At 43.9% G+C, this 25,349-nt stretch overlaps 1 protein-coding gene across 8 annotated transcripts in view; it reads left to right on the top strand.

Annotated features, from left to right (window-relative positions):
• FAM193A (family with sequence similarity 193 member A) overlaps positions 1–25,349 on the top strand; it is a 162,543-nt gene that overhangs the window by 46,775 nt on the left and 90,419 nt on the right. For 3 of the 8 annotated variants that reach the window (XM_042937066.1, XM_042937065.1, XM_042937067.1), the window contains exon 2: positions 24,440–24,685. In XM_042937066.1, the coding sequence (XP_042793000.1) occupies positions 24,458–24,685 (228 nt within the window). In that variant the 5' untranslated portion in view covers positions 24,440–24,457. Of the gene's footprint in view, positions 1–10,243; positions 10,563–10,944; positions 11,128–24,439; positions 24,686–25,349 lie in introns of those variants that run through there. The other 5 variants (XM_042937064.1, XM_042937068.1, XM_042937061.1 and 2 more) reach the window with 5 other exon arrangements.

Below are 25,349 nucleotides of genomic sequence, written 5' to 3'. Positions count from 1 at the left end.
CTCCTTTATGCTGTAGTTCTTTTGATGTCTTGCTTTAAAATGTTTTCCTTCACTGGAGATCATGAAGATACCAATGTTATTTTTCACATTTAGGTCTATAATTTGAAATTGATTTTTGTGTATCATGTGATGTAGGGATTATATTTTATTTTTCCTTCATTTGGATACATAGTTGTCCTAATACTATTAGTTAAAAAGAATGTTCTTTCCACAGTGCTATGTAATGCCATCTCTGTTATAAATTTAGAGTCTATAAATATCTTGGTTCTGTGTTCTTTGTCTGTTTGTCTATCCTTGGATCAATACCATTCTCCCTCAGTTAGTGCAGCTATTTTTTTTTTTTAATGTTTATTTATTTTTGAGAGAGACAGCATGAGCAGGGGCGGGGCAGAGAGAGAGAGAGAGAGAGAGAGAGGGAGGGAGGGAGGGAGGGAGGGAGGGAGGGAGAGAATCCCAAGCAGGCTCCATCCATACTGTCAGCAAAGAGCCCAACATAGGCTCGATTCCATGAACCATGAGATCATGACCTGAGCTGAATTCAAGACCTGGACATTTAACTGACTGCAACCCCCCCCCCCCCCCCCCCCCCCCGGCGCCCAGTACAGCGTTTTAATAAGTCCTGGTAGTCCTCCTTGTTTTGGTTATTCTTGGCTCCCTTGTCTTTTTATGTAAATTCTAGACTCTCAGTTTCCATATACAGATTTGTTTGAATTTTGGTTCAAATTCCATTGAATATATAGATCAGTCTGAGGAATGATGACATTGTCACCTCGAGTTTTGCATCTTTGAAGCTGATATTTTTCTCCATTTATTTGAGTATCTGTACTTTTCTCAATAAAAATGTATAGTTTTCTCTAACTTTGAGTTTTCATCTGTAAGTGTGTGATTTCCGTTTACTTTGGGTGTCTTTACTTTTGTCAATGAAGATTTATAGTCTTCTCTTTTAGGTATAGTTTTCTCTGCATGGTTTCCCTCTAGCTTTCGATTTATTCTTTGGCATTTAATAAGTTTTAAAATCACTTAACTTAGAAACAATTTCAAATTTATAGAAAAGTACAAAAATATTACCAAATTTCTATATCCTCTTGGCCCAGATTCCCCAACTTTTGGCATTTTATTACATTTGCCTTATCATTACATGTCTCCCTTCCTCTCTCTTCCCCTTCTTCTCTCTATACACACATGTACATGTTTTACGATTTTTCTCTGGGCTCCCTTGAAGAAAAATTATAAACATAGTGTCCATTACCTCTAGTATGAATGTGTATTTTTCTAAAAACAGGAACATTCTTCTCCATATAAATTGTATACCTGTCAAATCAGAAAATTAGCATTGTTATAGTATTAACATCTCACCCACAGGTTCTTTCAAATTTCACCATTTGTCCCCCAAATGTTCTTTTTAAAAAAAAAAAAAAATTAATGTTTATTTATTTGGGGTGGGGGATGCAGAGGGAGGGAGGGAGGGAGAGAGAGAGAGAGAGAGAGAGAGAGAAAGAAAGAAAGAAAGAAAGAAAGAAAGAAAGAGAGAGAGAGAAAGAGTCTCAAGGAGGCTCCATGCTGTCAGTAGAGAGCCCGACACAGGGCTTGATCTCAGGAACTGTGAGATCATGACCTGAGCTGAAAGCAAGAGTTTGGATGCTTAATCAACTGAGCCACTCAGGCACTCTGCCTCCCCCCACCCCAGAGTGTTCCTAATAGCAAAAACAAATGAAAGAACTTTCCTCCCTGTTCCTTTATGGTCCAGAATAAGTTTCAAGATCACTCACTGCATTTGGTTGCCATATTTGGAATTTCTCAGTCTTTTGTCTTTCATGACCTTGACTTTTTTTTTTCTTTTCCAGATTTTATTTTTTGGGGCACCTGGATGGCTCAGTCGGTTGAGTGTCCGACTTCAGCTCAGGTCATGATCTCATGGTTCATGGGTTCGAGCCCCGTGTCCAGCTCTGTGCTGACAGCTCAGCACAGAACTCAGATTCTATGTCTCCCTCCCTCTCTGCCCCTCCCCTGTTCATGCTTTGTCTCTCACTCAAAGATAAATAAACAACAACAACAACAACAAAAAGATTTTATCTTTGAGTAATCTCTATATCCAATGTGGGGCTCAAACTTACAGCCCCAAGATCAAGAGTCACATGCTCCACCAACTGAGCCAGCCAGGCACTCTGACCTTGACATTTTTATGAGAGACTGCACACTTGGTAGAATGATCCTTAACTTGGGTGTATCTGAGGTTTCCCCCTGATTAGACTCAGATTTTGCATTTGAGCAGGAATTTCATACAAGTGATGCTGTGTTCTTTGTAGCACATCATCTCAGGAGTTTGTGGTGTTGATTTGTTCCATTATGGGTGGCGATAACTCCCACCTAATGGTTAAGCTGTTATCTGATTGGTTTGTTCACTATAAAGTTAATAAGAATCTTGTATTTACTAGTAATGATTAGGTAATGTCTTTTGTAGGGAAATACTTTGAAGTTGTTGTAAATGTCCTGTTTCTCATCAGACCTTCTCCCTCTGGTTTTAGGATCTGTTGGTGATTCTTAGTTGAGTCCAGTAAATCTGTGGTAGCCAAATGGTGACCTTTTAATGTTGTCATTCCTTTAGCGTTTATTGACGCTCTGCAGTAAGCTAGGGCTCTCCTTTCTTGTTATCTGTGTACCCCCTATATAAATATGAACTTACGGGTTTCTGTTTTATGCATTGTATCAAATATAGCCAGATTTGGTGGAAACTCCTGGTTTTAATAGGTTATATGCTGGCTGCTGAATCCTTTAGACATATCTTCATTGTTCTTTGAGTCTTTCGTTATAGTACCAGAAGTTCCGTTCTTATGTTGAGTTTTTTTCTGCCACAACCCTGAAATCAGCCATTATTCTAAGAAGGCTTGGTTTCTTTTAATAGACCATGGTATTTACAAATCAAAATTTGGGTGCTAGATGTTCTCACAGCCAACAGAGATAGGAAATAAATGTGTGTGTGTGTACACTCATCCACCTGTATCGGCTTTTGTGATCTATTAAAACCAGGAGTTTGCACCAGCTCTTTTCAGTTCTGGTCCAGCATTTGGAGTTTATTATGGCCTTCTTCCATTGTATATTTGTGCCCCTCTAATCCTACAGTGAGAAACCTCGCTGCATTATCTTCAGTATATTTCCTCATTGCCTCAGTCCTTGTGTTTGTAGCTAGTCTCCAACTGCCAGCCACGTTTCGCAGCCCTGGCTCCACTGACCTGTGCTGCCCTTGCTTATTATGTCCCTCTGTACCAGCAACACTGGTTCACACCAGCCATAATGGCCAGTTTCCATGAGTGTAGTACCTGGTGGCTTTTTTGTTTTTTTGGTAGATGTTATAAGTGCTAACTTAAATTTTTAAAAAAAGTATTTGTTGTTGGTATATGGGAATATAATTGAAAATATTTTGTTATTTATCAACATTTGTAAGATATTCTTATTTATTTTTACATCCTTTTGGGTTTTCTGTGTGTACAATTATATCATCTGCAAATAGTGACACTTCTTGTTCTCTTTTCTAATCATCAGTCCTTGTATTTTTCTTTCCTGACTGTTGTGGCTGGGATCTCTAGGATAAAGTTGAATAGAAATGATGGTTGCAGGTACCTTCAATCTCATTCCTGATTCCAAAGGGAAAACTTGCACTGTTTTGTTTTTACGTTTTTTGTTAATAGATTTTTTTTTTAAAGATAGCCTTTATTTATCATTTTAAGAAAGTTACCTTGTATTCCTGGTTAATTAGGAATGTTTTTCTTAATGAATGGATATTCAGTTTTATCAAAAGCCTTTTCTGGCATCTGTTTAATTACATGGTACTTGTGTCTTGTTCTGTAATGTGATAAAGTAATTAGAAAATCAGCTCAGTGTTGAACTATGAATTCTTGGGTAAAAACCCACTTTGCCATAGTAGTATCCTCTTCTGTCTATTGCCAGATTCAGTTTGCTCATACAATTATTTAGAATTTTTTTGCATTTATTTTCATGAATGAGAGTAACTTGGAATTTTCTTTCATCTGTTGGATTTCAGGATGTAGATCATGGTTAATTTTTGGTGTGTACCTTTTTCTGTTATCTGGAAGAGTTTGTCTAAAATTAGACTTATTACGGGGCGCCTGGGTGGCTCAGTCGGTTGGCGGCCGACTTCGGCTCAGGTCATGATCTCATGGTCTGTGAGTTCCAGCCCCGCGTTGGGCTCTGTGCTGACAGCTCAGAGCCTGGAGCCTGCTTCGGATTCTGTGTCTCCCTCTCTCTCTGCCCCTTCCCTGCTTGCTCTCTGTCTCTCTCAAAAATAATAAACATTAAAAAAAATTAAAAAAAATAAAATAAAATTAGACTTATTTCTTAAACATTTTGTTTTTGGGATGTTTGTTTATTTTTGAAGGAGAAAGAGACAGAGCGTGAGTGGGGGAGGGGCAGAGAGAGAGACACACAGAATCCGAAGCAGGCTCCAGGCTTCGAGCTGTCAGCACAGAGCCCGACGTGGGGCTCAAACTCACGGACCACGAGCTCATGACCTGAGCTGAAGTAGGAGGCTTAACTGCCTGAGCCCCCCAGGCCCCTACACTTATTTCTTATTAAATTTTGCTAGAAGCCATCTCAGCTTGGACTTACATCTGGTCAAGTTTATTTACTAATTAAAGTACTGCTCCAGTTTCGATCTATCTGTTTTGGTAAATTGTACTTTCTAGGAATTCTTTGAACATTTCATCAAACTTTCACCAAAAGTTTGACCTAAATATGTTGATACTTATTTATTGTTATTGGTATTTTAAGTGAGTTTGATGTAACGATGTTTTCATTTTGACCTTGGTGTTTTGTACTTTCTCCTTCCTCTTGAGTCTCGCCATTACCTGTCCGTTTTTTTGCTCGTCTGAGAAGCAGTTTTTGGCTTTGTTGGTCTCTGCTAATGCACATGTATTTTGATTTTGATGCCCCACCTATACTCCACCTCCCTTAACTGGCTGGTGTGCCCATGCCCCAGCGATGTGAGCCCTAGGACTCATACAGCTGTATTTTGGGAAGGGTGCCTTCATCTGAGCAGCTGCCTTGCCCAGGAAGGGACTCCAGCACATCTTCCAGTGTCTGGAGCCAGCTCACCTACGTCGAATCCTCGTTCTGAGACTTACTAGCCAGCGTGAACAAGTTTCTCAAACTCAGCACTTCAATTTTCTCTTCAGTAAAGTGAGGATGGTAATTGGACGCACCATATAAGGTTGTTGGGATGGTTAGAAGCTCCTGTACATATTGAGGAGATTAGCCTACTGCCTCTGTATTACAGATATTTTGTCTAAGTTGGTATTAAAAAAAAAAAAAACAACAACTTTATGCTTTACAGAAGTTTTAAATTTCTGTGTTAAAAAACTTGGGAGTTTAAAAGGATTAAAGTATTTCGAGCTATTGTCAGCTGTAGTCAAATTCTCATTTTCTAGCTGTTCTTTTTCCTATTTGTAAATTATTCCCTGTGACTTCATTTCCTTCTGCTTAGGGCTGGATATTTATTCTTTATTATTAGTACATAGAAGATGGGAAAAGGGAGAAATAGTGACTTTCCAGCCCAGTACTGCTCAAGAGAAATGGAATGTAAGTCACGTGTAGTTGTAAAATTGTTAGTAACCAGGGGCGTGGGGCGGGGGGTGGGGGGGTGGGGGGCCTCAGTCGGTTAAGCGTCTGACTCTTGATCTCAGCTCAGGTCATGATCCCAGGGTTGTGGGATTCTGCCCCGTGTCAGTCTCAGCACTGAGTTTGGAGCCTGCTTGAGATATTCCGTCTGTCTCTGTCTGTCTCTGTCTCCCTCCCTCCCTCCCTCCCTCTTACTCCTTCACTCTCCTTCTGCCCCTCCCCCGCTCGCTCTCTCAAAAAAAAAAAAAAAAAGTGGGGAGGTGGAAAGAGTAGATGAAACATAATTGTTGAAGCTGAGTGATGGGTACGTGAAGAGTTCATTATACTATTCTTTCGTCTTTTGTATGTGTTGGGATATTTCCATAATAATGTCTTGAAAGTGTACTGAGGGGGTACCTGGCCAGAGCTTGTGACCCATCATCTCAGTTTGAGCCCCGTGTAGGGTGTAGAAATTACTTAAAATAAAACTGGGTACCTAGGTGGCTCGGTCAGTTAAGCATCTGACTCTTGATCTCAGCTTAGGTCTTGATCGCAGGGTTGCGAATTCGAGCCCTGCGTTGGGCTCCATGCTGGGCGTGCAGCCTACTTAAAAATATTTTTTTTTTAGTAACCATCTTATAAAGGTAAAAAGAAACAAATATAATCAATTTTACCTAGTATATTTTACTTAACCTTAAGTAACCAGCGACAATATTATTTCAGCGTGGAATCAATACAAAAATTATTACTGAAATATTTGCATTCCTTTTTTTATACAAGTCTTTGAAGTCTGGTGTGGATTTTATACTTTGCCACATCTCAGTTTGACTAATCACATTTCAAGTGCTCTGTAGCCACATTTTGACAGTGGCTACCAAGCTGGATCTTGTGTTAGTTTAGGGATCAGCTCAAAGCTGTCTAAAATTGCTTTTGACTTTGCTCTTAAAAAAATTTTTTTTTTATTGAGGTATGATATACAACATTATATTAGTTGCAGGTGTACAACATAATAAGGCAGTGTTTGTACACACATGATCACCACAGTAAATCTGGTATCTGCCACCACACACGGTTGCAGACTTTTTTCTTACGATGAGAATTGTTCAGATCTGTTCTCTTAGCAACTTTCAGATATGCAAGACAGTATTGTTAACTGTAGATGTCATGACATACACAATGATGTCCCTGGGACTTACTTATCTTATAACTGGAAGCTTGCACCTTTTGACCCCCTTCACCCATTTCTCTCCTCCTCCAGCCCTGCCGCTGGCATTGCCAGTCTGTTTTGTCTGAGCTCAGTATTTGTTCTTTTTATTGTCGTTTTTTAGATTCAGCATGTAAGTGAAACAATATGGGATTTGTCCTTTTCTGACTTACTTCACCTTAGCATAATGCCCTCGAGATCCGTTGGTGTTGAGATTTTGTTCTTTTTTATGGCTGAGTAGTGCTCCATTGTGTTTTCTCCGTTCTTCCATTAATGGACCCTTGGGCTGCTTCCATGCCTTGGCTCTTGTAGCTGCTACTGTAGTGAAAGTGGAGGTGCAGACATGGTTTTGAGCTCGTGTTTCCGTTTTCGTTGGATACATGCCCGGAAGTGGAATTGCTAGGTCACATGGTAGTTCTGTTTCTGATTTTGTGAGGGACCCCCGGCCTGTTTTCCACAGCAGCTGCACCTGTTTACAATTCCCACCAACAGTGCACGGGGTTCCACACCTCGCCAACACCTGTTGTTTGTTGTTGTCTTTTCGAGCAAAGCCATTGTAGCGTGTGTGAGGTGAAGACTGTGCTGTTTTTGAATTAAGCTGCTATTTGTAATTGAGGTGTGATTGTCAGCGTTAAAAATACAGATTTCAAAAGCTCTTTGGAGTCTGTTTTTGTTCAGCCATTTATTTTATATATGGTGTTGACCATTGTATCTCACAGATGTGATTTTATACATAATCACATGTATCTCCTATTTAATGCCAGAAAAAATGCTTATACATATATTTAAAGACTATACAGAGGTGCCTGGGTGGCTCAGTGGGTTAAGCATCTGAGTTCAGCTCAGATCCTGATCTCCCAATTTGTGGGTTCGAACCCCGTGTAAGGCTCTGTTCTGACAGCGCAAAGCCTGGAATCTGCTTCAGATTCCGTGTCTCCCTCTCGCTGCCCCTCCCTGGCTTGTGTGCGTGCTCGGTCACTCTCTCTCTCTCTCTCTCTCTCTCTCAAAAATAAATAAACATTAAAAAAAAAAGAATATACAGTCTTTGTTTTTCATCAGAATATGAGATTCTAGTTATTAAATTACTGAAAATGAAATAGAGAACATTTTTAGAATTTCTGATAATGTGGTTAAATGCCTTTCACTTTATATAAATGCAAAATTTTCTGTACTTGAGACATCAAATGAAGGTACCTGAATCTTCTTGCTTCTGGGTATGTCAGTTTCCCATTCCTTAACTGATTTCTGTTACCAGTTTTTGTCTCTTGGTAAAATTGTTAAAGTTTGTTACCAGAGCCTTGGAGCAGCAGATACATAGTCTGGGTGTCCCTATCAGCAATGGAGGATGCTGTTCCTGTGCCAGTTTGGAATCCACATGGGCTGGGGTTGTGCTGGCGGGAGGGAGGGGCCTTAGCCTCAGGTCGGGGTCTGTCACATGTGGGTGGCATGCCGTCATCCGGGCACCGGGCTCTGTCTGCTGGCCCCTCCAGTGCACCAGTGCCCAGTGGTGTAGTCAACAGTTTGGCAGGCCACCTAGGCAACAGAGGAGATGGCGTCTGTGATCCTGACTGAGCAAGGACAGAGAGGGCCAGACCCGAATGCCTTGCGAGCACTGAACGTGAGGGCCCCTTCTCACCACCAGCTGGCCTACCCTTTCAGCTTCCAGAAGTCTTTCTAGGAAAGTTTGCTTTTCTCGTGATACAAGCGACACATGCTTCTTGAGACGCAGTTAGGAGCTAACTGGCAGTGGGAGTTATTCTGCCCGGTCTTTCTGCACTCCGCCTCTGTCACTGAAGCCCGGCTTCCCCACTTCTCAGTCCCTGTCCCCGCTTATAGGGCCATCCAGGACTTGGGGTCAAGGCATTTGATTCTACACCTCTTCCCTGAAAGCTACCAGGAAAGAAATAAGGTCTCTTCTCTGAAAGGAGGAACCTGCTAGAAGCCTGAGGCACAAACTGAACACAGAGCAGAGAAGGTGGCTGGGAACTGACCCTAAGGTTAGGAGTCCTGGTCTGGGGGAATGTGTGGAGCCATCTTTGCCTGGAGTCACGACATCTGGGGTCGGAGTGGGTTCTCAGAAGCATCAGGAGGGTGTGATGACCAGCAGGCCAGTGGAAGAAAGACCATCCAATGGGAGAGAGTGAACCCCTGTGCCTTTTGTCGGTGGAGTCCAGTGTGATGCTGGAGGATTGGTGGCGAGCAAGAGCCTTACTGGCAGGTTGGAGAGTGAGCATGGCCCTGCACCTTTTAGTCCGAGGTGCCTGGCTGTGTGTGGCCGTGGAACGCCTGAGATGTGCTCTAAGTGTGCAAGTGCACACCGAATATTGAAGGCTTGGTACGAGAAAAGAGTACGAAACATCTCATTAATAGTTTAAATGGATTACCTTTGATAGAATATTGTGGGTGTTACTGAGTGAAATATGATGTGAGTAGCATTCACCTGTGGGGTTTTTTTCTTTGGAGTGGGGGTTTAATAGACTTCATTTTTTGGAGCAATTTTAGATTCACAGAAAAATTGAGCAAGGAATACAGGGAGTTCCCACGTACCCCTCCTCCGTCGTCACACACACACACGCACGCACGCCCCCACACAGTCAGCATCCCCCACCAGAGGGGCGTTTGTGACAGTTGGTAAGCCTATACTGATACATCATCATTAGCTCAGAGTCCATAGTTCCCATTGGGTCATTTGGTGGTGTACATTCTTTGGGTTTGGACAAGTGTCTAATGCTAGGTATCCCTATTACGGTATCATGCAGAGTGGTTTCACTGCCCTAAAACATCTTCTGGGCTCCTCCTGTACCTCCCTTCCTCCGCCAACCCCTGGCAACCACTTTTTTTCTTTTTTTTTTTTTTTACTGTCTCTGTGGCTTTGCCTTTTCCAGAATGTCCTGTACGTGAAATCATACAGTATGTAGCCTTTTCAAATTGGCTTCTTTCCCTTAGTAATGTGCATTTAAAGTTCCTCCATGTCTTTTCCTGGCTTGGTGCTCATTTCTTTTGAGTGTGAGTAATATTCCACTGTCTGGATGGATCGTAGTTTATCCATTCACGTTCTGAAGGACATCTTGGTGGCTTCCAAGTTTTGAAATTTTGAATAAAAGTGCTATAAACATTCATATGCAAGTTTTTTTTGTGTGGATCAAAGTTTTCAGCTCCTTTGGGTATATACCAAGGAGCATAATTGCTGGATCGTATGGTAAGAGCATGTTTCGTTTTGTAAGAAGCTGCCAAACTGTCTTCCAAAGTGGCCGCACCATTTGCGCTCCCACCGCCGTGAACGAGAGTTCCTGTTGCCCCACTTGCTCACCCACGTGCCTTGGACTTTGGCCTTTCTGATAGGTGTGAAGTGCTGTCTTGTTTTCACCATTGTTGTTAGTGTGTGTGTGTGTGTGTGTGTGTGTGTGTGTGGGTGTGTGTGTTTTAATTTACTGCATAGCTCACATTTGTGGCTTGCATTTAATTTCTCTTAGAAAGAGCTGGGGTGCACAGCTCCAACGGAGTTGAAAAGGAAGGAAAAGAGGTTCCTAGCAGCTGGAGGTGGAAGTGTGGTCCCGAGGAGGGTGTTTTGTGTCTTCAGCCTAGTGGTAACAGTGTGCTTGTATCCTCATGGAAATGATGCAGGAAAGAAGGAAAGATTGATGATCCGAAGAATGGAGGGGAGAATCCACAGAACAGAGTCCTCAAGCAGATGGCGGGGCCTGGTGCGTGAGCAGAGGTCTCACCTAGGCGAGGAGGCGTGTGCTGGGTAAGCATGCCGAGGGGCACAGCTCCAGGTAGACGGCTTGGAGCCTCTGGAAACAAACTGCCAGTGGGTTTTCAAACAGGTCGTTAGGACTTCACACCATCATCATTCTGCAGTGCTGTTTGCAGCGCTGAGTGTTGTCGTGGCCTTTAAATGTTTGCAGTTTCAGCAAGAGGTCTGTGCCCTTCCCCTCGTTGTGAGACCCACGGGGACCAGATGCTTTGACAGGCGCCTGATCACCTGGCCAGGGTGCCCTGTTAAGGCTACATATCCGGTGGGTCCCCGCCTCCTGCTGCTGCCCGCCTGTGCACCTGCTTCACATGGAAGTCTCTGCTCTGCCTCCCCTCAGCTTGCTCTCCACACCTCTGCTCCCTTTCTTCTGCAGCTCCTGCCGGGAGGCACCCCTCCCTCTTCCTTCGGACTCTTAGCCCTCCAGTGAAAGTTTCTGTGCCTCCTCTCCCTGCCTTGTGAATTTCTTGGACCATAACAGTTTTAGTAACAATCCTGGAGGCCAACTCAGTGTTATCACCACATTCTGTGTTATGGGAAGTTGGGGATTCTGCAAAAGGCAAGTACTTTTTGTGGTTATTATTTTAGGTCACTGGCTAGTCTCTGGTGTGGCTGTCCTGGCACCAGGTGCCTCCCTGTGGCCGGGTGTGGGGTGGACGGAGGGGGCTGCCCCTGGCCTGGGTGCCCAGGTCAGCAGGGCCATGTTGGTGACGAGCTTGCGGAGTGTGTTGAGTGGCTACCTTTGGAATTACCTCAGTCACTCAGTTTTCAAGTGTTGCCTATCCCACTTACAGTGTCTGACTCAAAGCCTTTCCAGTTTCTGTTCTATTCATGGGTTTTTTTCTTCCCCTCTGGTGATATCTGGGTATTGCTGTAAAGACTGTTAGCACCCTGTACTAAATGACTGGTTACTGGAATTTTCAGATTTTAAACGGGGTGCAAACTATAGCCAGAGAAGTTAGTATACTTTGATATCAGCATGTCATTTGATCACAGTAGGTGATTTGTGGTTTCAAGATAGGTGAAAAAGAATGTAAGAAAGACATATTTCCAGGGCCGTGAGTCTTTCTTAACTGTCTGATTTGCTGCTACTAATAAATTCAAGTTCTTTTTCTCTTTTGCCATATGGAGCTTAAATGCAGAGACCTGAGGTATTCTGTAAACATTTGAATGTGTGAATTGCCATGTGCCAGATGACGGAGCAGTGGCGCTAAACTCGCCCCGGCATCCTGACTTGTTCCGAGGCTGCTTAGACATTTATCTTCGTCCAGCTAAGCAGAATCAAAACAGTCATTGCATTGCTTACTAGACTTCAAAGAGGACTTCCTGTATATACAAAGACCATATTAATAACAGTTACATGCTTAAAACCATTGTATATAACTATAGTTTCTGGCAGAGAGCAGGTACCACTGTGCCTTCATTAGTGCGCAAAGCCACCCTGTTGACTTCTGTAGAACCACTGGGCATTCATAGGTAGGCCCAGTCAGAAGGTTGACCAGCAGCTATAAGAAACCAATGGTTGCAGATTTTTTTAGGCTTTCTCTACTTTTTAAAAAATATAAACTGAAATTGAAGTAAATCCTAAAACAAACAACAAAACACAAAAAACCTCACTTCCACATTAGCTGTAAAAAGAATGCTATCATAATGTAATAATAGGGAATCAGTAATTAATGTTTATTGAATTTTTAGGAAGCACCTTTGAAGTCTTGAAATTGCTAAAAATATTTTACTCTCTGCGATTATATAAATTACATGTTCCAAAACATTAAAATATTTAAATAATTTTGCACCTAACTCATGGTTCTGTTAGCAATTTTATGGTAACTAATTGGAAGAGAACTTAAATATTAATGTTAGTAATTATTTCCCAAGTAGTACCACTTGCTTACAGAACTTGCATGTGCTTTGGGAAAGCTGAGTTCAGAAAGGAAGCAGAAAAGACTATAGATATTTTAGTGACCACACATGCAGTCATCCCTGGACACAGGTAGCTCACAAAAGATTGTGTGTGAACTGAGCAAGGAAAGTGGCGGTGGGAGTAGGGGAGACCGAAGGTGAATTGATGATGTGGAGTAGCGGCTTCATTTCTGTCATTGAGCATTTACTGGGTGCCTGCTGGATGCTGGGTGCTTTGTGGGACTTAAAAATTCTTGAGTGTCATGAGAAGATGGACATTTGAAAGCATAAGGTAGTCGTGTCAAGTACAGAGGGGGTACAGGAATCGGGGTAATTAACTCTGTGGGGCTGTATTGCTTGAGGGGTGGGGAGTAAGTTGGAAGAAAGCACAGTTCACAGAAAAAGAATGATAGCCCAGTGAGGTTTGTAAGGGTGCCTAACAGCTGCCTGGTAACGGACGGGAGATTGGTGTTTCAGGATTGGAAATGGCGTGTACTGAGGCCCCACAGTTGAATGGGGCAGAGGTTTGGAATTTTAAGGAATTTCAGCTGGGTAATTCTGCAGCGACTAAGTGACAAGGGCCTTGTATGTCGTGCTTGATCCTTTTAGGCAGGGGACCTATTGAAGGGTTCAAAACAGAGGAATATTCTGGTCACATGTGCAGTGTGAGAAGCCATCCTGACAGAAGTAGAGGATATGTGGAAAGCAGACAGATGTGTGGGTTGGGGACCAGTCAGGAAGAGACCGCTGTATAGTCTCTGAGGCAGGAGATGTTAACGGGACAAAAACAGGCATGTTTGCTTTGTGTTTTGTGTACATGAGAATCCTGGCTTTAGCCTTCCCTGGGCTGTGTGACCTGAGATGTGCCATTATTACCTGACCACCTTTAGTGCTATTATGCCCAAGGTGCCGTATTTTCTTTGGGTCTATAATAAGTTTAGCTGTAAAGTCTTTATTTTTAAAAGTTTATTTATTTTGAGAGAGAGAGAGAGAGAGCAAGCACATGCAGGGGAGGGACAGAGACAGAGAGGGAGAGAATCCCAAGCAGGCTCCACACTGTCAGCGTGGACCCTGATGTGGGGCTTGAACTCATGACGCAGAGATCGTGACCTGAGCTGAAATCGAGAGTCAGACGCTTAACCAACTGAGCCACCCAGACGCCCCTACATGTAAAGTCTTTAAATAGTAAGTCTGAGTTTTTCATATTGCATTTGGAGTTTCTTTTTTGGAGATTGCTTTTATTTTTATTTTTTTATATATATTTTTAATGTTTTTATTTATTTTTTGAAGGAGAGAGAGAGAGAGAGAGAGAGAGAGCGAGCATGAGTGGGGGAGGAGCAGACAGAGAGGGAGACACAGAAGCTGAAGCAGGCTCCAGGCTCTGGGCTGTCAGCACAGAGCCTGATGCGGGGCTCGAACTCCCGAACTGTGAGATCATGACCTGAGCCGAAGTCGGATGCGTAACTGACTGAGCCACCCAGGCACCCCTGGAGATTACTTTTAAAACTAGAGTGTAAGCCTAGCAGGAAAATGAATTTGGTATCTTTCTTACATATATACACATTGGCCACAAACGACGGCTTGTACCACAGAGTAGAAAACCAGTTTACTGAGAAAGGTTGAAGTGTCTTAAGTCACAGGTGCAGATCTCAGGTGTCCGTGGCACTTGCAAGTGTTTTCAGCAGGAGTGCCAATTTAGGAATAAATATATTCTCTTATGGAAAAACGTCTGGGTTACAACATAGGATCTGAAGTAAGTAAGTAAATCAATAACATGCCTTTATATAAATACATTTTATCTGTATGTGTGTAGGATTAGGGGGACAACACTTATTTAGTGTTTATTCTTGTACATTTATTTTTAAAGAATATTGATGTAACCAGACTGGGTTTATCCTCCTGTCTTAAACCAGTTAAATGAAGGACAGACTATCTCGAACAGCATTGTTCCAACATTGGACAGCAGGCAGTACAGGACAGTGATCTCTGAGAGACAGAGAAACTAAACGAGCTAAGGACTGGCCAAGCTTACTGCCTTGAGAGCATTTGCAGGCCGTGGCTCAGGAAGAAAGGAGGGAGTAGCCCAAAGAGAACCTGGTGGTTTCCTTGGGGTGGGGAGGCCAAAGTAAATTTACAGGGCAGAGTACCAGAGAAGAGAGGGCTGCAAAGAGAAAAAGAGAGTTTTGGAGAACCACGTGGGATTCTCCTTGAATACTCAGCTGTGTACGGATGAGCACGGGCATGTGTGGAAACTGCGTGCCAAGGAAAGAACCCAGGAAGGGAGTCGTGCAACAGTCCTTGGAGCTCATGCAGGGCCCCAAACAATTTGTGTGCCCACAGCCAGAGTGGGGGAATCTTGCAACACACAGATAGTGCACTCCCAGGGTATTGCCTCAGTAGTGGGGCAGATTGAAGGTGCTCTCATCCTGGGAGCATCTCTACCTTCCCAATGGGATGCTGCCTGATGCACGAATCACTTAATAAAGCCAGTTAGATCTTTAAAAAACAAACAAACAAACAAACAAAAAGGTGTTCTGATCCCACCTCCCAAGTTTTACAAGCAAGCCTTGGGAAGACCAGACTCTTCCCAAATAACCCAACTATGACCCAGAACAAAGCTCAGAAATATTTGAAGGCGTAAAACAATACCCATGACCTAACACGGTAAAGCCTACAGTGTCCAGACTATCTGGTCAGAAATCATGAGGCATGCAGAGACAGACGCAGGCAAGTACGATCCATAATGAGGTACAAAATGAAAAATAGAAACAGACTCAGAAATGACACATGTGATAGAATTATTAGCTAGATGTTAACGCAGTTATCACTATATTCTGTATATTCAGCCAGATAGAGGAAAGCATGAGCATGTTAAAAGGAAACACAGAATAAAAGAAAACCCAGGTGAACTTCTAGACTTGAACACGTTGGATGCTGCAGCAGAAGAGGTGAAGGAACTTGAGGAGATAGCAATAGAAGGTATCCAAAAAGAACCATGAAGGAGAAGCCTGCAGGGCAGGGCGGGGGTGAACAGAGCATCAGTGAGCTTTGAAACCGCTTCCCGGGGCCCACTGTGTATGCGTAATTGGAGTCCCTGAGAGAAAGAATGGGAATGAGGAATACGAAAAACATTTGAAGGAATAATGGCTGAAAAATGTCCAATTTGTTGAAAACTATAAACCCACAGATCCCAGAAGCTCAGTAAGCTTCAAGCATAAGAAAGATGAAGAAAATTACACCAAGACACATCATCATTGTGTCAGGGAAAACAACGGTTAAAAGAAAAATGCAGTCAGGAAAAGCGATGCATTAGGGGTGCCTGGGTGGCTCAGTGAAGTGAGCGACTTCAGTCAGGTCGCGATCTCACAGTTCGTGGGTTCGAGTCCCACATTGGGCTCTGTGCGGACAGCTCGGAGCCTGGAGCCTGCGTCACATTCTGTGTCTCTCTCGCTCTCTGCCCCTCCCCCACTCATGCTCGGCCTCTCTCAAAAATAAATCCACGCTAAGAAAATAATTTTAGAAAAAAGATGTATTATGTATTGGACAAAGATAAAGACGGCACGGCGCAAGCCAGGAGATGGAGAGAGAACAGCTTTAAAGTGCAGAAAGGCAAGAGCATAACCTGGAATTGCAAACCAGCAAAAATGTCGCTTAAAAGTGAAGATGAGATCAACATTTTTTCAGACGTAAAAAGCCAAAAGAATGCACGGCCAGTGGATCTCCATCACAAATATGGTAAAGGAAGTTCTGAGGTAGAGAACAGATGTCACCAGGTGGATATGTGAGTCTGCGGAAAGAAAGAAATACACTGCAAATTGTCAATGTATGCAGAAAATACGTTTTAAATTACTTTAAAATACAGTTGTCCAGTTTTTTGATGTGTATTTTTGAGAGAGAGCAAATGGGGTAGGGGCAGAGAGAGCGGGCTACAGAGAATCCCAAGCAGGCTCGGTGCTGACAGCAGAGAGCCCAGCGGGGGGCTTGAACTCCGAACTGTGAGATCCTGACCTGAGCCCAAGTCAGACGCTCAGCTGACTGAGCCACCCAGGCGCCCCTACAATTGTCTGTTTAAAAGAAGAGCAGTGGTGTGCCTGGCTGGCTCAGTCAGTGGAGCAGACAACTCTTTTTTCTCGGTCATGAGTTCAGGCCCCAGGCCCCATGCTGGGGGTAGAGATTACTTAAAAATAAAATCTTAAAAACTAATAATAAAGCAAAAGCAGCAACAAACCATGAGACTTACGTGTAGAAGGAAAATGTCTGACAACAGTAACATGAAGGCCAGCTGAGGGGAATGTAGGATTCTTGTATGTTTAGTGGTAAAGTCTTACTTGATGACTGTGGTAAGTAAAAATGTACACCATGACACTAAAGTGACCACTTCAAACAGAAAAGTGTAGCTCACAGTTCAACAAAAGAGATAGAATAGAGTCATAAAAAATACTCAATTTTCAAAAAGCTGAAAAAGAGGAAAAGGAAACAACACATGGGTCATTAGAAAAATAATTAGGTGATAAATTTTATAAACTTAAATATCCATTTAATATCCACAATTGTATTTAATATAAGTGATCTAAACATGCCAATTTTAAATTAAAAAATTTTTAAAAATTGTAATGTTTATTTATTTTTGAGAGACAGACAGAGCTTGAGCAGGGGAGGGGCAGAGAGAGACACACACACAGAACCGGAAGCAGGCTCTAGGCTCTGAGCTGTCAGCACAGAGCCCAATGTGGGGCTCGAACCCACGAGCAGTGAGATCATGACCTGAGCCGAAGTTGGATGCTTCACCCACTGAACCACCCAGGCGCCCCAAACATGCCAATTTTAAAAGATTGTGAGATAGGAAAAGTAGCACGTCCCAGCTATATGCTTTCTGCTGTAATGTGCTGTAAACATAGAGATGTACACAGTAAAGTCATAGGGAAAGACATGCCTTGCCTTATGTAAGTAAAAAGCTGGAGTGGCTCTTTAAGTATCAGAAAAATAGATACCAGAGCAAAGAGAGTAGTTTCATACTGATACAGGGGTCAGTGTATTAAGAGGACGTAACAGTCCTAAATGTCTTTGCACCTAATAACAGAGCTTCAAAGTATGTGGATGAAAAACTGATAGAACTTCAAGGGAAAACATTGCTGGATCATAGGGTAGTTCTATGTTTAGTTTCTTGAGGAACCTCCATACTGGTCTCCAGAATGGCTGGAGTTTGCATTCCCATCAACAGTGCAAGAGGGTTCCCCCTTTCTCTGCATCCTTTTAGCCGTTCTGATAGGTCTGAGGTGGTATCTCATGGTGGTTTTGATGTGTATTTCCCTGATGATGAGTGATGTTGAGCATCTTTTCATGTGTCTGTTGGCCATCTGGATGTCTTCTTTGGAAGAGTGTCTATTCATGTCTTCTGCTCATTTCTTAACTGCATTGTGTGTTTTTGGGTGTGGAGTTTGATAAGTTCTTTATAGATTTTAGATACTAACTCTTTGTCAGATATGTCATTTGCAGATACCTTCTCCTATTCCGTAGGCTGCCTTTTAGTTTTGTTGATTGTTTCCTTTGCTGTGCAGAAGCTTTTTATCTTGATGAGGTCCCAATAGTTCATGTTTGCTTTGGTTTTCCTTGCCTTCTGCAACATGTCTAGTAAGAAGTTGCTGTGTTGAGGTCAAAGAGATGGCTGCTTTTGTTCTCCTCTAGAATTTTGATGGTTTCCTGTCTCACATGTAGGTCTTTCATCCATTTTGAGTTTATTTTTGGGTGTGGTGTAAGAAAGTGGTCCAGGTTCATTCTTCTGCATGCCACCCTCCAGTTTTCCCAGCACCACTTACTGAAGAGACTGTCTTTTTTCCATTGGATGTTCTTTCCTGATTTGTCGAAGATGTTGACCGTATAGTTGTGTGTCCATTTATGGGTTTTCTGTTCTGTTCCATTGATCTATGTGTCTGTTTTTTTTGTGCCACTACCATACTATCTTGGTGATACAGCTTTATAATATAGCTTGAAATCTGGACTTATGATGCCTCCAGCTTTCTTTTTCAGGATTACTTTGGTTCTTTGGGGGTCTTTTGTGGTTCCATATAAATGTTAAGGTTGTTCTAGTTGTGTGAAAAATGCTGAAAAATGTTACAAGAAATAAGTCAGGAAAAGACAAATACCATTTGATTTCACTCATATGTGGAATTTAAGAAACAAAACAGATGAACACATGGGAAGTGGGGAGAAAAAGAGAAAAGAGGGAAACCACAAGAGACTCTTAAGGATAGAAAACAAACTGAGGGTTGATGCAGGGAAGTTGGGGGATGCGTACTAAGGAGGGTACTTGTAATGAGCACTGGGTGTTGTATGTAAGTGATGAGTCACTGAATTCTACTCCTGAAACCAATATTGTATCATATGTTAACTGACTAAAATTTAGATTAAAAAGAATTTCAAGGAAAAATAGATACATACAAAATTATGGTTGGAGTTTTTAACACCTCTCAGTAATTGATTGAACAAGTAAACAGAAAATAACTAAGGTTATAGAAGACTTGAATGACATTGTTAGCCGACCTGACCTGACAGATGTTTACAGAAAACTCTACCCAACGATAGCAGCGCACTTACACATTCTTTTAAGTAAATGTCAAACATTTACCAAATAGACTATATTCTGGCCCATGAAAAGTCATTTTTTTAATGTTTATTTATTTTGAGAGAGTGTGCATGAGCCAGGGAGGGGCAGAGAGAGAGAGAGAGAGAGAGAGAGAGAGAGAGAGAGAAAGAAAATCCCAAGCAGGCTCCATGCTGTCAGCACAGAGTCCGATGCAAGGCTCGAACTCAACAAACCATGAGATCATGGCTTGAGCCAAAATCAGGCATCAGACACTTAACTGACTGAGCCACGCAGGTGCCCCAAAAAAGTCTTGATAAATTTGGAAGAATTCAAATTGTACAAAGCAGCTTCTCTGACTACGTGGAATTATATTAGAAATCACAGATGAAAGACACTTAGCTACACATGCAAGGAAATCATGTCACACGTTAAATAGCCCATGAGCCAAAGAAGAAGTCAAGAGGGTAATTATAGGGGCGCCTGGGTGGCTCAGTCGGTTAGGCGACTGACTTCGGCTCAGGTCATGATCTCACGGTCCGTGAGTTCGAGCCCCGCGTCGGGCTCTGTGCTGACAGCTCAGAGCCTGGAGCCCGTTTCAGATTCTGTGTCTCCCTCTCTCTGACCCTCCCCCATTCATGCTCTGTCTCTCTCTGTCTCAAAAATAAATAAACATTAAAAAAAAAATTAAAAAAAAAAAAAAGAGGGTAATTATAAAGTATTTTGGACCTAATGAGAATGGAAACACCACACATCAAAATTTATAAATCATTGTCAAAGCGCTGCTTATAGGGACACTTAGAACACTAATCACCTCTTTGTGCAGAGAAAGGGCTCAGTGACTTGTTCTCTCACCACAAGAAAGCAGATCAAAGAGCTAGTTACACCCAAAGTAACCCAAGACAAGGAAATAATAACATAAAGGCAAAAATCAACAAAACAAAAAATTGTTAAATATGGAAAGTCCACCAAACCAAAAGCTGATTCTTTTAAAAGTAATAAAATTGATAAACCTTGAGCCAGGCCAAAGATTTGAATAAATACTGCATAAGCCTGTGAACAAATATTTAACATAATTAACTCTTAAGGAAAACCACCGTGAGACAGTGCTACACAGTCATTACAATGGCTACCATGAAAACAGCTCACCACATCGATGAGGATGTGGGTTACTGGAAATCTACAACATTGCTTTTTGGGAATAATTTGGCAATTTCTTAAAAGTTAGACATGCACCTACCATATGACCCAGTTATTCTATTCCTTGGTATTTATCCAAGAAAAACAAAAGCATGTGTCCATACCAAGATTGTACATGAGTGTTCCTAGCGACTACTGTTTGTAAATAGCCAGAAACTGGAAATAACCCAAATGTCTCTGAATGGGAGGATGGATAAAAACAAAGTGTGGCTTACCCACGTAATGGAGTACTACTCAGTAATTAAAAGAAACAAAGTCCTGATACATACCTGGGAATCCTCTCCAAATAACGGTACTTGACAGAAGAAGCCAGACGAAAGACATTATGTCGTGTGATAGAACTTCTGGACTTGCATAGTAATCGGTAGAGACAGAGCCCAGTCCAGTGGTTGCCTGTGAATGGGGGCAGGAGGAGAGTGAGTACAGGAGGGAGGGAGTTCAGGGGGCACAAGGAAACCTGGGGGCGACGGTCAGTGTTCATTGTCTTGATCTCCGTGGTTTCATGGGTGTGTGCGTATGTCAGAAGTATTCAGGTCGACGCCTCACATATCTTCAGCTTCTCCTACGTCGGCTATACTTGAGTACAGCTGTAAATGCCTTTCAGGGAATCAGTGGAGTTTATATGTGTGCCTTACATTTGATCACAGATAGTTAGGAGCATAACCATGGGGCAAGGCACCAGTGTTTGGTTAATTTGAATTTTAGTCACGTGTTGTAGCATACACACGTGTGTATCTTATAGTCTCTGTTATTCGCTTTGTCTGAGAACGGTGTGGAGAGGAGAGGCTGGCATCTTTCGAGGACTAGCTTTATACTAGTTGGCCAAGTGTTGACAAGTTTTGACTTTGGTTCCCTCTCTCCGTGGATCATCTGGCCTGCCTTCATGGCTTTACATACCACACGCGCTGGTGACCCAGAATTACATATTCAGTCGCAACCCATTTCCCAAGTATCTTACTTGTGCAAAACAAACTCGCCACATTATCTGGATGTTTAACACGAAATTCATGTGTAACAACATCTATAGCAAACTTTTGGTTCTTGCCACGGCCCTAGCCCTCCAGCTGTGTGTGGCAGCCCTGTTGTTGGCACGACTGCTGCCCTGGTGGTCCGACCTGTTCTCGTCACATCCTTGGGTTCATCAGCAAGTCGTGTGGCTCTGCCTTCAGTGCTCCTAAATCAGACACCTCTGCTTTTCCATGGCTCCTGCCTGCTCCTGGAACTGCCTGGAACAGTGTTCATGCACACTGGGTCTTACCATGTCCTTCTGAGAAACCTTCAGCCTCTTCCCACTGCCCGCATGGGCAACCCTGCCTGCCCCCGTCTCTGGTGGTGCCCCTGGCCTTTGTCCTGTACCGCCCCCCCCCCCGCCCCCCGCCCCTCGCCCCCCCCCCACCCCGCCCGACGCCCGCATGTGCTGCCCACGCCTGCAGTGCTTGTCTCCCAGATGTGCAGCTGTGTGTGTTTCTGTGTTGCCTTAGCATTTGGGCCCTAGCTCACTTCACCCTTGTTAGAATGACATCCTCCTTGTAGCCCTGCACCCTTGCTGATTTTTTTCTTCGTGGAGGAGTGCTTCCTGCCGTTGGATGGCCGGCGCTTAAGTCTGAGTTCGCCAGTCCGGTGTCTCTCTGGAACCAGCAGGACCTCTGGGCTACTTGCAGGTGTATCTGTGATCTAGCCTGTCAGGATGTTGGCACATTGTGTGTTTCAGATGTTTTCTGGAAGAGGCCTTCCTCATCCCAGAGCCTTCCCTGCACTCAGTCAAGGAAGACTTGTTTTTGCCTTTCCCACCTCTGTTCATCCTCAACATCTGATTCCTTGTCAGCTCTTCCTTCATAGCAGACTTCACTGCTGCCTCACTCCTGGGGAACACGCAGCTTCTCCCTGATTGATCCCCTGTTCCCATCTCCTCTCTTGCCCCCCATACAGCCTCACCGCCCTGTTGGAACCTCCCCCGCTTCCCTCTCTGTCTCCCCCTGTGGCCTCCTGCCCCAGTGCCTTTGTGCTTGCTCTCAGGAGTGGCCCTCTCCCAGGTATCTGTGTGGCTGCTACCAGCCACCGACATCAGGTGTCTCCTCGAGGAGGTTCTTAATGATGGGAAGGCATTGTCCCCAACCCCGGTCACTCCTGTCTGCTCTCTATTTTTCTCCTTCTCAGTGATCACTGTCTAATGTTCTGTATTTTTTCCTTCTCTGTCTTATTTGTAGTCTTTGCCTTTGACAGATACATTAGCTCACCGTGGGCAGGGAACTTTGTTTTAGTTACTGCTGCATCCTCAGTACCTGGACGAGTGCCTTGGCACATGGTGGCTTCCAGTAAATACTGGACGAACAGGCTGACCAGTGGGTGGACAGACAGATGATCTGGAACTGAAGTGGTTACCCTCAAGTCAGTTCTGGCTCTTACGTTATTATCTCTGGCTTGGAGACTTTGTAACCTTGGAACCTAGCACCTCCTTCTCTGGGTAAAAAGGTGGCCTGGAACAATCTGAAGGCTGTGGCTGTTCAGTTAGTGATGGGTTTTTTTCCATAGGCTGGGGACGAGAGGTGGTTTTAAATCAGTGAGATTTTTGAAATTGTCATACTTTCTACCTCTTGGATCTGTCGGGACAGAGAAAGACGTCTGCTCCCATGGTGTTCTGTGGTTTGAGTAGTCTGGAGCTTCCTAGAACGCCACTTGTCGGGATACAGTACTCACTTCCTTCCCCTCGCAGCCCAGACATTCACATGGCTGCTGAGCTGGGTTTGGTTAAATCCATGGAACCTGCATATGTGATGGAAACAGTTTTGGTCACTGGGTTATAAAGGCAGGTAAGAGTAAATGTGCAGGTCTTTTGTGTGTTAGTGGTGCTGTCTTTCACTCTCTTATTCATTCATTCATTCATTCATTCAGCCCCCCCTGTTGAAGCACCTGACCTGCTGGCCCGCCGGGGCTTTAGGGAAGGAGACTGCGGCCTTTTGAGAGTACTCAGGTGGCCGTGGAGCCAGTCGTTTAAATGCACACTTACAGTCCAGCTAACAAGCACAGCCAAAGACGTATGTGAGCCTTGGTGCAGGAGAGCAGGGAGAGAGCCATGGACTGAGGGAGGAGCTAGACTGCTGGCCGGGCAGGGCTGGGTAGGGTATCGGGAGGAGCCTCTGGCCGAAACCGGAGACTTTTGTAAAATACCCCAAAGTTCCAGCCTGAATAACCTTGGCCTGGGTCCCTGTCCACCTCTTCGACCGATGAGGCCCATGGCAGAAGATGGCAACAGAGGCCTGGGGGGTTTCTGTCACCTTGATCCCACACGTGCTCTGGCTTGGAACCCTTGGCACACCTGTCCTGCCTCTGGAAGGCCATGCCTGGTTTCCCTGCTGACCTGTTCCCAGGTCCGCCTTTCTTGAACCTCTCAGGATTTGCAGGATTCCTGGGATGGTTTCTCTATGGTGCAGATGACCAGTCTTGGGCTCACATTCATTTGGGTTAAAATCTTGGCCCCTGCTTGCTGACCTTGTGACTTTAGGCCTGTTTTACATCTCTGGAGCTTGTTTGTGTATTTTTAGGGCTAACTTTTCTTTTCTGATAGGATGGTTGATGTTTTGAAGAGAATCTAGGGTCATGATCTTGCATCTTAACTCTTTGAAAAAGCAGACGTTGAAATCAGGTGGCTGGAGATGCATTGAGCATAACCGCTGCTGAGCTGGAAGGGAGGCTGGGTCTGGGATGTGTGGTGCCATCCGGCTCCTGCTGTTTATCTCGCCTCTGGAACGGGAATACCGCCTCCCAGGTGGTTGGGATCTGCACACATACAGGCCAGAATTACTCCCTTGGGTCTGAGCCCTCGTGTGCACGCACGCACCTCTGGAATAGTGGCTTTAAACTCCGCTGACGGTCAAGAGTTCTGGTGTCCCCCGTGTGGAAATTGAGATGCACACTTTTCAGCACGTGGGGAGAATAATAACATGTCTGGGTGAAGAGGCTAAGTGGACAATTTTCTAACTCCTTCTAAGATGTTCTTTATGGTGCTACTGTTTATTTGAAGTACGGTGTATTTCTAGAACACTAGGTACAGTTTTATTCAACAAATTGCTTATTAGATGTTTATATAAACATGCACATACATTGTAATTTTAAAACTATATAGTATTTTTAAGTGATCTTGGCTTTGTGAATCATGTTTTGAAAATAGAAATATTTTTTTCTGTTTCAGACTCCTTTTAATTTTGGCATGAATCATAGAACACCACCCTACCCCGCTGGGGATTATTGTCTTCTGTGCAGAAGTGAGCGGAAAGACTCTTCATTCTTGGAGAGCGGAATTAAGACTGCGAGCAAATTGGCCCTTTCTATGGCCCCCAAGGGCAACAGCGTGCTGCACCTGCCACTGTGGGTGTGCCCAGACTGCCGGCGGACTGTGGAGAAGGAGGAGAGGCATAGTGGCCTCGACCAGCCATCGGTGAGTGTCCACCACGGACAGCATGGGCTCCTCAGCTTTCTCACCCGGTGGGCTAATTGGGCGGTGAGATCGTTAATTTGGGTCAACTCTCTGGAAGGAAACCCCTCTTACCCCACCTCCGGGTCCCTTGCTCCACCCTCGGGGGCCATCCTCCTGGTCTTCTGTCCATACCTGCAGCAGGTAGTGGGGGAGACCTACTCTCCTTGGTGGCGCAACTCAGTCAGCAAGCTCAGGAGACCAGAGGATGTGTTTGGGCTGGTCTCAGGATTTCTTTGGCAAGACAGTTTGCTGAAAAGCTCAAAAAGTCTTCGGTTCTAGCCAGTTTCATGAGCTGGTAACTCACCTAAAATTTTTTTCCCAGAGGCAGTTCTTAACTCTGCCCCCGCCCCCCAGTTTTTCCTTGATTTCTTTTTTCAGCTGAATGGAGGCATTCTTGAGCACTTCGGGCTTACATAGGAAGGCCACACTCTTAGTCTGCTCTTTGGCCCAGTTGTGTGTTAGTGGCCCTGGTCCCGAAAGGTCTTGCTAGTCTGCTCTTTGGGTTCTGGAACGACTTGGCTCTTACAGCCATATGAGGCCCCACATTCTAGGACTTTTCTGTTCCTTTTATTTGTCTGTAAGCCGCTGCCTGTTTTCTAAGCTGTTGTCTCCTGATGCCTCACTA

The sequence above is a fragment of the Panthera leo genome, chromosome B1 (assembly GCF_018350215.1).
Source record: "Panthera leo isolate Ple1 chromosome B1, P.leo_Ple1_pat1.1, whole genome shotgun sequence".
Lineage (NCBI taxonomy): Eukaryota > Metazoa > Chordata > Mammalia > Carnivora > Felidae > Panthera > Panthera leo.
This window is presented reverse-complemented; position numbering and strand designations above follow the sequence as displayed.